Source organism: Lactuca virosa, chromosome 2 (assembly GCF_052849685.1).
Source record: "Lactuca virosa cultivar CGN04683 chromosome 2, Lactuca_virosa_CGN04683_v6, whole genome shotgun sequence".
Taxonomy (NCBI): Eukaryota; Viridiplantae; Streptophyta; class Magnoliopsida; order Asterales; family Asteraceae; genus Lactuca; species Lactuca virosa.
The window spans coordinates 198,506,071-198,518,062 of NC_136427.1; the positions used below are offsets into that span (position 1 = coordinate 198,506,071).

At 38.1% G+C, this 11,992-nt stretch overlaps 1 protein-coding gene across 1 annotated transcript; it reads right to left on the reverse strand.

Moving 5' to 3' along the window:
* Positions 1-260: 260 nt before the first annotated feature.
* Positions 261-4,327, reverse strand: LOC145159986 (AP2-like ethylene-responsive transcription factor AIL6). Its single transcript, XM_079079040.1, has 8 exons — positions 3,891-4,327; positions 2,820-3,465; positions 2,630-2,712; positions 1,760-1,768; positions 1,560-1,648; positions 1,372-1,445; positions 1,127-1,254; positions 261-1,028 (listed from the first exon to the last, which is right to left on the reverse strand). The coding sequence occupies exons 1-8, from the start codon at positions 4,000-4,002 to the stop codon at positions 598-600; spliced, it is 1,572 nt and encodes a 523-aa protein (XP_078935166.1). The 5' UTR covers positions 4,003-4,327; the 3' UTR covers positions 261-597.
* Positions 4,328-11,992: the final 7,665 nt, after the last annotated feature.

Below are 11,992 nucleotides of genomic sequence, written 5' to 3' on the forward strand. Positions count from 1 at the left end.
TTAAGACTTAGTTGCACGTCCCTATTTTTGTTATTATTCACTTGTAACGATTTGATTCCATTACCATCCCAAAAGACTGAATTGCTGTATTGCACAACCTCTATTCAATTATAACTCCGAATCGGAAAATGTCCAAAATATTCAAGAACGAATTTTCCAATTGCACAGGAAGATTTTCATCTCCGTTTTCAAGTAGCATTCCTAATTTAAGTTCTATAGATACAAACCATTCATTTGCATACTTCTTACTAGAGAAGCAATGATCGTTCAACAGTCAAATTAATTAACGCTAACAAATTTCAAGAAGACATGCATAACGTTTCTGCACCAAAAAGATGGGTTCACCCAAACCATTAATCTCCGGTTCTTTTCTTGAGACCTGTATAACTTATCCCCCAAACACAAAACGAAAAAAAGAACTGAAATGTTATCTCCCTATGATCATACTAAATTACTAATACTAAAACCACTAAAAACTAATATCAGTCAGCAGATTAAGGTCAGCATTTGAAACACCGAAAAAGGAACTACCCCATCATAACATAAGAACAACCTTATAGTGCTATATAATCTATTTCGTCTCCTTTAATCCATATGTTAATACGACTGGTTAGGCCATATGAAGAACTCAGCTGAAGGTGGCAGCAATGTCATCGGAACTGAAGTTTCAGGTGCACCACCATTCCCAGAGTGAAGATGGTGGAACAAACTTTGATGATGATACAATGCTGTTGTCGAGTTTGGATCATATGGCAAAGCATAAACAGGTGGTGCACCGGAAAAGTTGATACTGTTTCCATTGTTGCCGCCACCATAAGGCGGCAGTTGGTGGTGGTTACTGATCAGAGAAGGTTTCTGCTCCGCCTCGGAAGTCACTTTCAGACGTTTTGCAGCTCCACCAACTGGAAGAGAGCTACTAGAAATTGCTTCCACGTCATACCTATTCATCTCAAAGTTTGTCACTGCGTTCATTCCTCTGAACTTGATTGCTGCTATGTCATATGCCTCAGCTGCTTCTTCCTCAGTAGCTACAAGATCATGATCATATTGTCATCATAAAACATAATATAAGATATAAATGATTATTATATTAGTTTGAGTATTATTTTGTTTTTTTATAACTTACCAAAAGTTCCTAGATAAAGATCTTTGTTTCCTGCAACACGCCCTATTCTTGCTTGCCAACGACCTTGTTGGTGATGCCTTGTAACCCCTCTATAGATCGATGCTCCCCTTGAGAATCCACTACTTTTCCTGTTAGAATTAAAAAGAAACGTGTCATAAAGATATAAACTTTTTAAACTTGTTTGATGAAAAGTTATGAGTTAGAAGTTAGAACATTAATGAGATAAATAAATCAAGAGGTTGAACCTTCTTAGGGAGGCGATGAATTCTTGTTTAGTCGCATGTTTCATGTCTTCCAATTCTTGTGCGTATTTTGCAACCTAAAAAGCAAGATTAAAACAAAATTAAAAACGTATCACTTTTGATTGTTTACTTTTTTATATATATTAAAACTTAAAAAGTAAAGATTTTATGAAATGGTGTAGGATAATTACGGGAAAGTTTGTAGTAGCGGTGGGACCCCAGTACTTGAGAGCAGCCAAATCGTAAGCTCTTGCTGCTTTGTCTTCTTTGTCATAACCACCTGGTTATGCATTAAAACATGGTTAGTTACTTAATTATAATAATGCAAAGTTAAAAGAAAATTGATATGAATGAAAGAAAATGAAATGAAAAAAGAAGAAAATTTACTCACCTAAGTACACTGCAGATGAGAAAATCGAAAGTAGAGTGACCACACATGCAAAAGAATCCAAAAAACATTAGCTCACAATATTAATAATGGTCCATGAAATGAAACGAGGATAAAAGTAGTTTTGAGATAAAAGTAAAAGGTAAAGATTGCAAGCACTTTTGGTATATACATTTTTGCACGGGTAGGAATATATTTACTAGACAAAAATGTAGATAAGAATAGTCGTTTCAAGTCCCTAAAAATGTCCAAAAGGTCACGGGAACAAATGGGGTGGGTTCCAAAGCTCACTCAAAATGGACATTTGTGACTACATATTGAAAATCAAAGGTTTCCATGAGAATGAGAGAGTGTTTGACTTGGTCAAAGCAATGAAGAATGCAGGGGTAAAAGAGGAAAGGAAAAGCAAAAGTGAAAAGCAAAGGCATGTATGTACAAAAGCACAGAGAACAGCAGACACACTAAGTAGGATTCAGACTAGTGTAGGTATGTGAAATTGATGGATAGATAGATATGGAGAGAGAAAGAAAGATGAGGGGGGTAATCTGTAATATCCAATGGACAAACTTGTGCCATTTTAAGGGAAAAGAAAATCCAACTGGTGTTAGCATAAATACAGAAATAAAAGAAACTAGAAGAAAGTACAAGAAATGGTACAATTTACAAACATCAATCAATCATCATCATAAACAACAGCAACAACATCAACAAACTTTTGATAGATTTGAAATCCAATCCATGATCATAATCTAACTTCAAACTCAAATCTTTTTTCAAAAATTCAAACACAATGTACAAGATTTAATGCACGATCATGATCATAAACTCATAAGTTCATAACTCTGTTCTTGTTTTGATTCAAAAGAAAATTACCTTGTCGTCCTTTTCTTGCTTGACCCTCTCTTCTACAGCTATTATCCCAAAGATGCGCTTCGTATCTACCAGTCCACCTATGTCTGCACACATCAATATGTCTCTAGTGTTTAGTTTACTGTTCAATCTTTAATGCATAACGTACACATAATCCTTCCTCTTTTACCAAAAATCAAACACCTTTGCATACCTAGTAACACCTCTGTAGATCGAAGTTCTTTGTCCAAAAGTATCACCGATCTTCTTACAGTTATTATTCTGATCACCTGAATCAACAGCTACGACTGCCTGCTTCTGATCGGAACCCTGGGCGCCATGTTGGGTGGTAATACCTAGCGACAAAGCATTCATCGGACACTGTACATAAGCCAACTCGTTGCCGCCGGCGGATTCCATCGACTGTCCGGCAAACTCGGTCAGATGGGTACCGGAGTCGTCCACTTCCGACCCCGAGTTCGTCGAGAATGTCTGGAACCCGGCGGTGGTGCACGCGAGACCGTTTAGATGATCTTGTTGGTCGGAGAAGTAGACGGAGTTGCTTCCGTCGTACATATGGGTTAACGATGACGAGTCTTGTGTTTCCGTCTGAGATACGTCGGTGTAACGAAAAGACTGCATAGAGTGGGTGTTGGCGGTGGTGGTGGTGGTGGTGGGTGTAAGGGTGGTTTCGCCGCCTAGGAAGTCTTCCAGCTTTGGTGCTTGTTGCTGGTTGATATGGGACTCCATGAAGCTTCGGAAAAGCGGTGAATCGCCGCCACCGTCTTTGACATCCCCGTGACTATTCCCGTTGTCGCCGGTGTACATCGGTGAAGCCTTTCCACCGCCGTTAGTCCAACCTGCACCAGCGGAAGTTAGTAACTCACTACCACAACCAAACTCAGTTCAAGACATGCAAATCAACAAAGAGAATCCAAAGATATATATACATATAAATAAGTATATATATCCCCAGAAAATCAAGCAATAATTTGTATTTTTGTCTTGAAAGTTACATCATCAGCTATTTATTTCGACAAACTTGCACAAACAAATCGTATTTTTCTCAACCACTTACGTTCTTTTTCCGACATTAAAACCGAAATCTTGGGTACTGTTTATCTTTAAATAAAAATCCAAATTTGTTTTAGAAAAAAAACAGCTTGAAATCTCATTGATCCAAAATCTAGCACAAAAGCCAAGCATATTTGCAGTGGGAATAACCCATAACTGCACCTCAATTAGTCTGTACTAAATTCTCAAGAAAAGTTAACAAGAAATATACCATTTGCATAGAAATTATCGTTGAAGTAATACTGCTGAGGCTGAGAGGTGGAAGAAGTGAACATCTCCATTGGAGAGAGTGAAAACGAGAGCCAGTTATTATCCGGAGCCATTGATTTGTGGTGGTGTTTAGTGACCTAAGTTGCTACAATACGATTAGAAGAAGAAGAACCCGAACCCAACATTACCAATGAACGCTTAAAGTGTTAAGAATATGATGATGGTGGAGGCGAAGAATGGAAAAGAGAGAAGATTAGTGTTGAAGGGAGCACATGCAGAAGCTAGCTTTCCGGCACCGGCAAAGGCAGGGGTAGTTGTATTGACTGTTCTTGAATGTTAATTGTTAAAGAAAGAGAAATAGAAAGAGAGAGGAGAGGAGAGGAGAGGTGGAGGTATATAATGGGATGAAAGAGTCGGTTTCATCTGCCACACCGGCGGAAAACCAGAGGGAAAAAACAAAACATTGTCTCTTCGGTTTCATTTAATATTACTATATATTTACTGCATTTTATCTTTCCATCCAAACAAACAATTAAAAACTTTTACTTTATAGTATTTTGTGAAAGAAAAAACTAAAATCATCCGTTTTCATGGTACCCTATTCCGTATAGAAGTATATTTAAAAGAAATCAGGATGGGTAAATCTTTGTTTTATCTTAGGTTGGGGTGAGAATTTCCATCCCAAAATACTCATGGTTTTAGTTCCCATTCCTTTGAAGTCGTATTCATATAAAGTTTTTCCAAAATGTAGTTTAGAATTTATACACGATTTTAGATTATAATTTTGTCATTGTTGGTTCATATTCAATGGACTTACATCCTCCCGAAGTCGGGATATCAAATCTGCAAATTTTCAAAGTTCAATCTACTAAGTAATTACAAAAAAAAATCGGTTTTTCCGAGTTTTCCGGTTCTAGACCCACTTTATCGGGTTCCATGCACCCTACCCCTTTGATGTTTCTGGATTCTCTTGTTCTAGATCCGCTTTACTTGGTACCGTACCCGAAACTGAACCATAACCAGTTCCTATATACCGATCCGATTTCTGGTCCTACAAAAACATGTTAACAAGTTTCCGGGTCCAGGTCCATTCGAGTCGGGTTTGGCCCACTTTCATCCCTATTTTGAAGATAATTTTGAGGATAATAACATCATATAGAGAATCAAGGTATCCACTTCATCCCCTTTCTTCCTATAGTGATATTAATGGTGAAATTGGAAGATTACATGGAACATGTGTTAGGGACTCTTCATGCATGTGTGTTTTAAAATTAGATTATAATTATACAAGTAGAGTAAACATGATCTTGATAAAAAAATCATCAAAAATTGAGCTTCAGTCATGCAAACTGGTGAGTAAGGACATAAGTTATAAACCATAGTTTTTGTGGGTTTCTAGGCATTCTTGAATTGAGTTAGATGATGATATCATAAGTAGAATAATGATGTTTCCATGTTATATCAGCGTGATTGACCTTTGATTATTGAATGTTATTATATTTTGGTCAAGAATCATAAAATTGGAAATAAACAAGTAAAGGCTAATGTAATATGATGCAAGAACCATGTTGTTGGTAAAGATGAGCAAATTATATTTGGTTTTGTTTCCACTTTTCCAATCATTCTAGATACAAATTTCGAGCTTGTTTATTTGGGATGTCAAAATTTTGAGAGAATCTTACAAAATAAATTAAGCCTTTGTGGATAAGCTAGGCAAATTTAAGGTAGAAAAAATCAGAAGATTACATAACTTATGTAAAGTGAGTCTTAAGATCAACACTCTACGTAGAAAAAGTATCAACAACACCCTAATTACCCATGATAAAGTTAATGTTACCAACACCTACCCCCAATGAGAGCTTCCCAAAATGGTACTAACATGAGGGAAAATATTCCTCCATGCATGAGACCTTAAATCAAAAAGAAATAGGACTAGACATGACACCCCAATGGAAGACCCTATCTAGATATCATAAACTTTCCCTAAAGAAACTGACTAATAACATAAGCCCTATAAGTTTGGTATACCATTTCTTGTCTAATTGCTTGATTATATTATGCATGGTAGCCTAGGGTCCAGTGTTATGTATGATTAGCATACACGAGTGATGCAGGGTTGGTGGAAGTTTCATTGATGAGTTGTGTGGGGTCAGCCGACCAGTCGCGTAATGTTTAGCCTTCCTCTAGGAAGTGAGGATAGATTGTATGCGTTTTCTAGTGTGTATTGTTAGGGTTGTTGTGATGATCCTCTGAGACAAATACGGGTAGGTGTGGAAGGTAGTATGGGCTCGTACAACTGGAAGCACAAGACTCATATGCGTAGCAGGGAAATCACAACCCCTAGGGTTTTGTTTGGGAATTGATCCCCATTGTGTTATATGCTTTTTATCTGATATCTCCCTGTTTTATTTAAGTATGGCGATTACGAGACGATTTGAGGCAGAATCAGGATCAGGAGCAGGTGGCCATAATGGGCCAGCATTGACTGAGGACCGGGTTAGGGAGATCATTCAGGAGGAGGTTGTTTCCCTATTTCGGGCACAGTTACCGGAGATGTTTGGGTCCATTAAGACCAATATGGATGAGTACTTTGACGATCGATACGTTGCACTTTCTGAGACTGTTGCTGCTGCAGCCACCGCAGTCGTTGTTGCTGTCGGTATTGGCGTTGGGAGAGCCTTCCAGTACCGGGACTTTGACAATACGAAACCCATGTTATTTGATGGAATTCATGATCCGATCATAGCCATGAGCTGGTTGTCTGACGTCGAGGGATGTTTCTTCACTTTCTCTTGCCCAACTGACCAGAAGGTCAAGTGTGCTCTAAACCTTCTTCGGTCCGGAGCGAAGGATTGGTGGAGACTTGTTACTAGCTCGTATTCTTCTAAGTAGAGGGCTATAGTGACTTGGGAGCAGTTCTCTGAGATGTTTCGTTCTAGATGTGTTCCGCTGGTGGAGCGAGAGAGGTTGGCCCATGAGTACGTGGATTTGAAACAGGGGACTGAGTCGGTGATTGTAACACCCGCAGATTCGGACTAGTCAATTAAGATATAATAAGCGTTAAAAATGATTTTTTTTAAGATTACATACGATAAATAATCTTAACCAAAGTAATAGTTATGGTCAACAATTGTAACCTATTTGATTTAATAAAGAACAATTATGTGAATATTATGGCTTTTGTGATCATTATAATATAATAAAATTAATAGTTATGTATAAGATATAAAAGTCAGCCGCACACAACGAATGTATGACGTAAAAAGCTACAAAGAGAATGGTTGACTTTTAGCTAAAACCACCAAAAAGAGAAATCGTAGTACTCTTTAAAATAAGATTTTTGAGAAAAAGAATGCCAAAAACGGTGTTCATACGAGAGAGTTATGATTTTAGCAAAATCATTTAATTTTATAAAAATATGGACAAAAAAAATAAAGTCAAAATTAGTCGACGGAGTCTAAACGAAAGTTGTAGATCTCGTCGATAGCTACACGTGGATATAAAGAATGTCAAAAACGGAGTTCATATGAACGAGTTATAATTTATAATAGCATATTTACGTATTAAAAATAAAGTATAAATCATATATACGTATACATATATATACATATGTAAATATCATTAGAAAGGTATTGACGATGCGGTCATTATAAGACTAGTGTTGAGTACTTTCGACATTAGTTTAATACAAATATCGTTTAAAATAGCATTATAAATGGATGTTTAGTCATTTAAGTAACTATAGAGGGTGGTTTTTGAAAATTCAATTACTAAAAGTAAGAGCCTCTAGGCTATCATATTTCTTGCACCATTCTCCTTATTCAAGATTCTTTCTCTTCTTATCCCCCGAGCATTTCGCTCCCTCGTGATTCGACTTCTCTTTCTGTAGTTTTAGTATAGTAAGGTGAGCGCTGAAGCGCTATAAGAATCTTTTTAGAAAGTTTCAGCGACGAAGTTCTGCCCCTGCAAAGCCCGGATCCTACCTAAAACCCCCTTGTAAGTAAGTTATGCTTACCCTACTTTAAGTATAACTTATGTTTAAGTTCATTATCGTTATTATGAACCTATAAACAATATATGTGCTAAGTATTATAAATTATACAAAGTGTTGTTATAATACCTTTTAACCGCTCACGGTACGGGGAATCTGGTTTGAAGGGCCGCATAGGGCTGTTGGATTTCAGAACAGCTTAAATGCCAAAATGGTCCTACCCTCCGATGTTTCATGTTTGGCTCCTGTCTGTACATAGTAGTTGAAAAGTATTGTTTAACACTTATATAATACAAGAAAAAAACAATATTTCTCGTAGAACTTGAGTTAATAATAAATCCAAACTAATAACTAGTCGCAATAAATATTAGACTAAAATCTAGTGATAATGATACTAGGTTTCGTCGAAGGAAAATAAAATTGTTAGAAGCGAAGCGATGCCCGAGTTTGGAGTCATCACTTTAAGAAGTGATGATTTAGAGTCTGTAGACGATTTTATACTATAATTTTGTTGTTTTTCATATTATATTCAATGAGTTACACTCAATCAAAGTTGGAATATCAAAGCTGAAATATTCAGCTTTTCAGCAATAAATTAAAATTTTGTATTTTGTAAAATTGTTTAAACAAACATATCTCATTCGTTTTTAGTCGGATTGACATGCGGTTTCTTTCAACGTGTAATTTAGAGTTTGTAGATGATTTTAGACTATAATTTTGTTGTTTTTGATATTATATTCAATGAGTTACAATCAATCAAAGTTAGTGGAGAGTAAACGCGATTAGGTTCCCGACAGTGCTCGGATGGCGAAAGGTGATTACTTTTTTTTAGGCTTACATAGTTTCTTTATAAATTAATGTCTTTACAATTTAATTCTTTTATTGTTAGATATATTCGCGATACGAATCTCAAGTGTGGCGTTCGAGTCCGCGTTTAGCACATGTGGTAGAGTTGTAAGTGAGTATCGGACTAGTTTATCGACGTTGATAGTTGAAGCTTTGTTATGCACCCAAGATTGGGTGAGAAGTCTACACATCCAATAATTGACAACGTTGAGGACATCTTGATGGATGATGATATAGTAAAAAATTTATACTCGTTCTTTTTTATACAATTATTACTTTTTATTTAATACTAACAACATTTTCATTTTGTGTTTATATAGAGATTGCGCAAGCTTTAAACATGTTAGATTTAGATGACAATGATATCGGGAGGAGGCCAATGGAAGATTAGATTATGAAGTTTGTTAGTTGGATTAATTTTAAAGTTTAAACTATGATTTTTGGTGTTACGGTAATTACTTTTGCATGTTTGTGTTAAGAACTTAAGATTGTTAACTTTTGTTGGTAAACTTGATATATATGTTAGTTGGTAAACATGTTAGATTTAGATGACAATATATGTATGTTTGTGTTAAATTGTCACCGGTCCAAACGGGTCCAAGAACCAAAAGAACCCGGACCTGGACCCGGACACGGACACAGACCCAGACACGACTCATCCGGTCCGTTCCACGGTCCACAATATTCTCCGTAACCGGTTCGGTCCAAGAGTCGGTCCAGTCTAAGAACCGGTCCGGTCCAAATGCCCACCCCTAGTAATGGGAAGTGTCGAAGTAGTCCTTCAGACCACAAAGCTTATTCAACAGATTAGGCAGAGGCTGCAGACCGCCCAGAGTCGGCAAAGAGCTATGCCGACCGGCACCAATCAGAGTTGGAGTTTCAAGTCGGCGATATAGTGCTCTTGAAGGTCTCGCACTGGAAGGGTGTGATACGCTTCAGGAATAGGGGAAATTGGATCCTCGGTATATTGGACCTTTCTGTGTGATCGCCAGGGTAGGCAGGGTGGCTTACCGGTTGGATTTGCCTAGCGAGCTCAGTCAGATCCACAACACTTTCCATGTCTCTAAGTTGCGGAAGTGTGTGTTGAAAAACGAGTCAGTGGTTCCTTTGTATGATATTCAGGTCGACGAGCACCTGAATTATATCGAGAGACCGGTGACTATTTTGGAAAGAAAGATGAAGGTCCTACGCAACAAGGAGATACCTTTGGTAAAGGTTCAGTGGGGGCATCGGAGAGGCTCCGAGTGGACCTGGGAGCCGGAGGCTGAGATGAGGGAGCATTATCCTGAGTTATTCGTTGCAGAAGACTTCGAGGACAAAGTCTAAGTCAAGTGGGGGAGAATTGTAGCATCCGATTTTAAGGTACTTTCATTATTAACCCTGAAATTGAATTATATTTCCTTTTGGTCCAAACGCCAGGCATTTGGCATAAAACTCTAGGTGTTCAAACGCCAGGCATTCTATTATGTACGCCATGCGTTTGCACGCAGGTACCAAACCCTAATTTTTAGGGTTTTCACCCTATTTAAAGAACATTATGGCCTCAAAACCCTTCACCACTCCAGCCTCCATCCTCATTTCGAAACCCTAAATGTGTATGAGAGTTTGAAGCCTTGTGCATCTTTTTGGTATCATTTTAGTGTTCTTGATAGAGAAGGAAAATCATTGGAGTGTTGGTGTTGCTCTCAAGCTTGTGGATTTGGACTCTTGGCATCTTGGAGCATCATTTTGTGGTATAAAGTTCTGAACTTGATCATCATATCTCTAGATTTTTCTTATGTTAGAAGTTTATGCTTATAGCCCCATTTTCCTGGTCTTTTTGGGTAGGAGCTACCTTAGACCAAAGGAGTTGTCCTTTGAACGTTTTAGGGTAGATTAAGTGATAAAAGTGTAATCTTGGACCTTCCTTTCACTCCATGCAAGTTTTGAGGTGTCTTAATGGGTTAAGGAGTTGGAGTTTTAGCTTTTGGGCTCATTGTAACCATGCATGGCCATAAAGTTTGCAACTTTATGGCTTTAGACGTTCCATTATGATTGGATCTGAAGTTTGGACATGAGATCTTAAGCCATGAAGACATTGGCTTGGAAGTTGGTAATCAGCGAGCAAACGCCAGGCGTTTGCATGGGAACGCTCGATGTTCGGACGCCAGGTTTCATAAGGTGGAACAACAGGCGTTCTCAGCAGAAGCCCAATGGATCGATTTTGGGCCTTGGCCCATTAGGGGTTTTGAGCTTAGTTTAGTTGGGCTTGCATATAAACGGGCAAAATGGTCTTTTTCCCTCATCTTGATGACGAATGGACTAGACCATGGGTTTGGGTTAAACCCTAATTATTGATTGGGTTTGTTTCTATTTTTGGTTTAGCGTAAGGAGCAGTGTTCGCTGCGGATCGAGTGTTGTTTCAGTTATCATCAGTAGATGTGAGTTTTCCTCACTGTACTTATGGGTCGAAGGCACCACGATCGGCCTATTGGATTGATATATTGGTTTACCGATTGTTGTTATGCTGTAGTGATCTGTTAGATCTGTATCCTGATATATAGGATGTTGTTATGTTGTAGTGAACTGTTAGATCTGTATCATGATATATAGGATGTTGCTATGTTGTAGTGATCAGTTAGATCTGCTTGATGTCTGCTGACTGGTTATATGTTTATCTGTTATGTTTATGTCGACATGTTATGTGTGGTTGGGTTGAGGCGGACCAGTGGAGACAGGCCAAGAGACCCAGGGCGGCCCGGATAGACTGAAGGCCTGTGACGCGGACCAGTCAGGCCGAAGGCCCGGAGAACGGTTGTAACGCCCGTAGATCCGGGCTAGTCAATTTAGAGATAATAGGGATCGAAAACGACTTTTCGACAAAAGATTATTTAGAAGGAGTAATCTTAACCAAGTGATAGTATATGTTCCAAGGGTTCCGTACATATAAAGAACGCCAAAATCCGAGTTATAACGAAGAAGTTATGGCCTGTCGAAGTTTCGCGGCAAAACCGGCACGACACCGGGAAACGTAAAATAGTGAATTTACAATAGAGGAATTTTTGTCCTTAGTGATCTAAATGAAAGTCGTAGAATATGTTAACCTGAGAGCGTCCATAAAAAAAACGCCCAAATCTGACTTCGTATGAGGAAGTTATGATTTTTCTAAGATTTGGCTTAGCAGTATACGGCCTGAAACTCGAATTTTAGTTCGAGCGGTTTTTGGCTTACGCGACCTAAATGAAAGTTGAAGATCTCATTAATAGGAACTCAACGGTAAAAAGACA

Bases quoted from the DNA above. Each gene is read 5' to 3' on its own strand.
- LOC145159986 (XM_079079040.1), bottom strand. From the start codon at position 4,002: ATGGCTCCGGATAATAACTGGCTCTCGTTTTCACTCTCTCCAATGGAG. The intron at 3,466-3,890 runs GTATATTTCTTG...CCGCTGGTGCAG, and splicing joins CGATAATTTCTATGCAAATG to GTTGGACTAACGGCGGTGGA. The intron at 1,029-1,126 runs GTAAGTTATAAA...ATGATCTTGTAG, and splicing joins TCTTTATCTAGGAACTTTTG to CTACTGAGGAAGAAGCAGCT.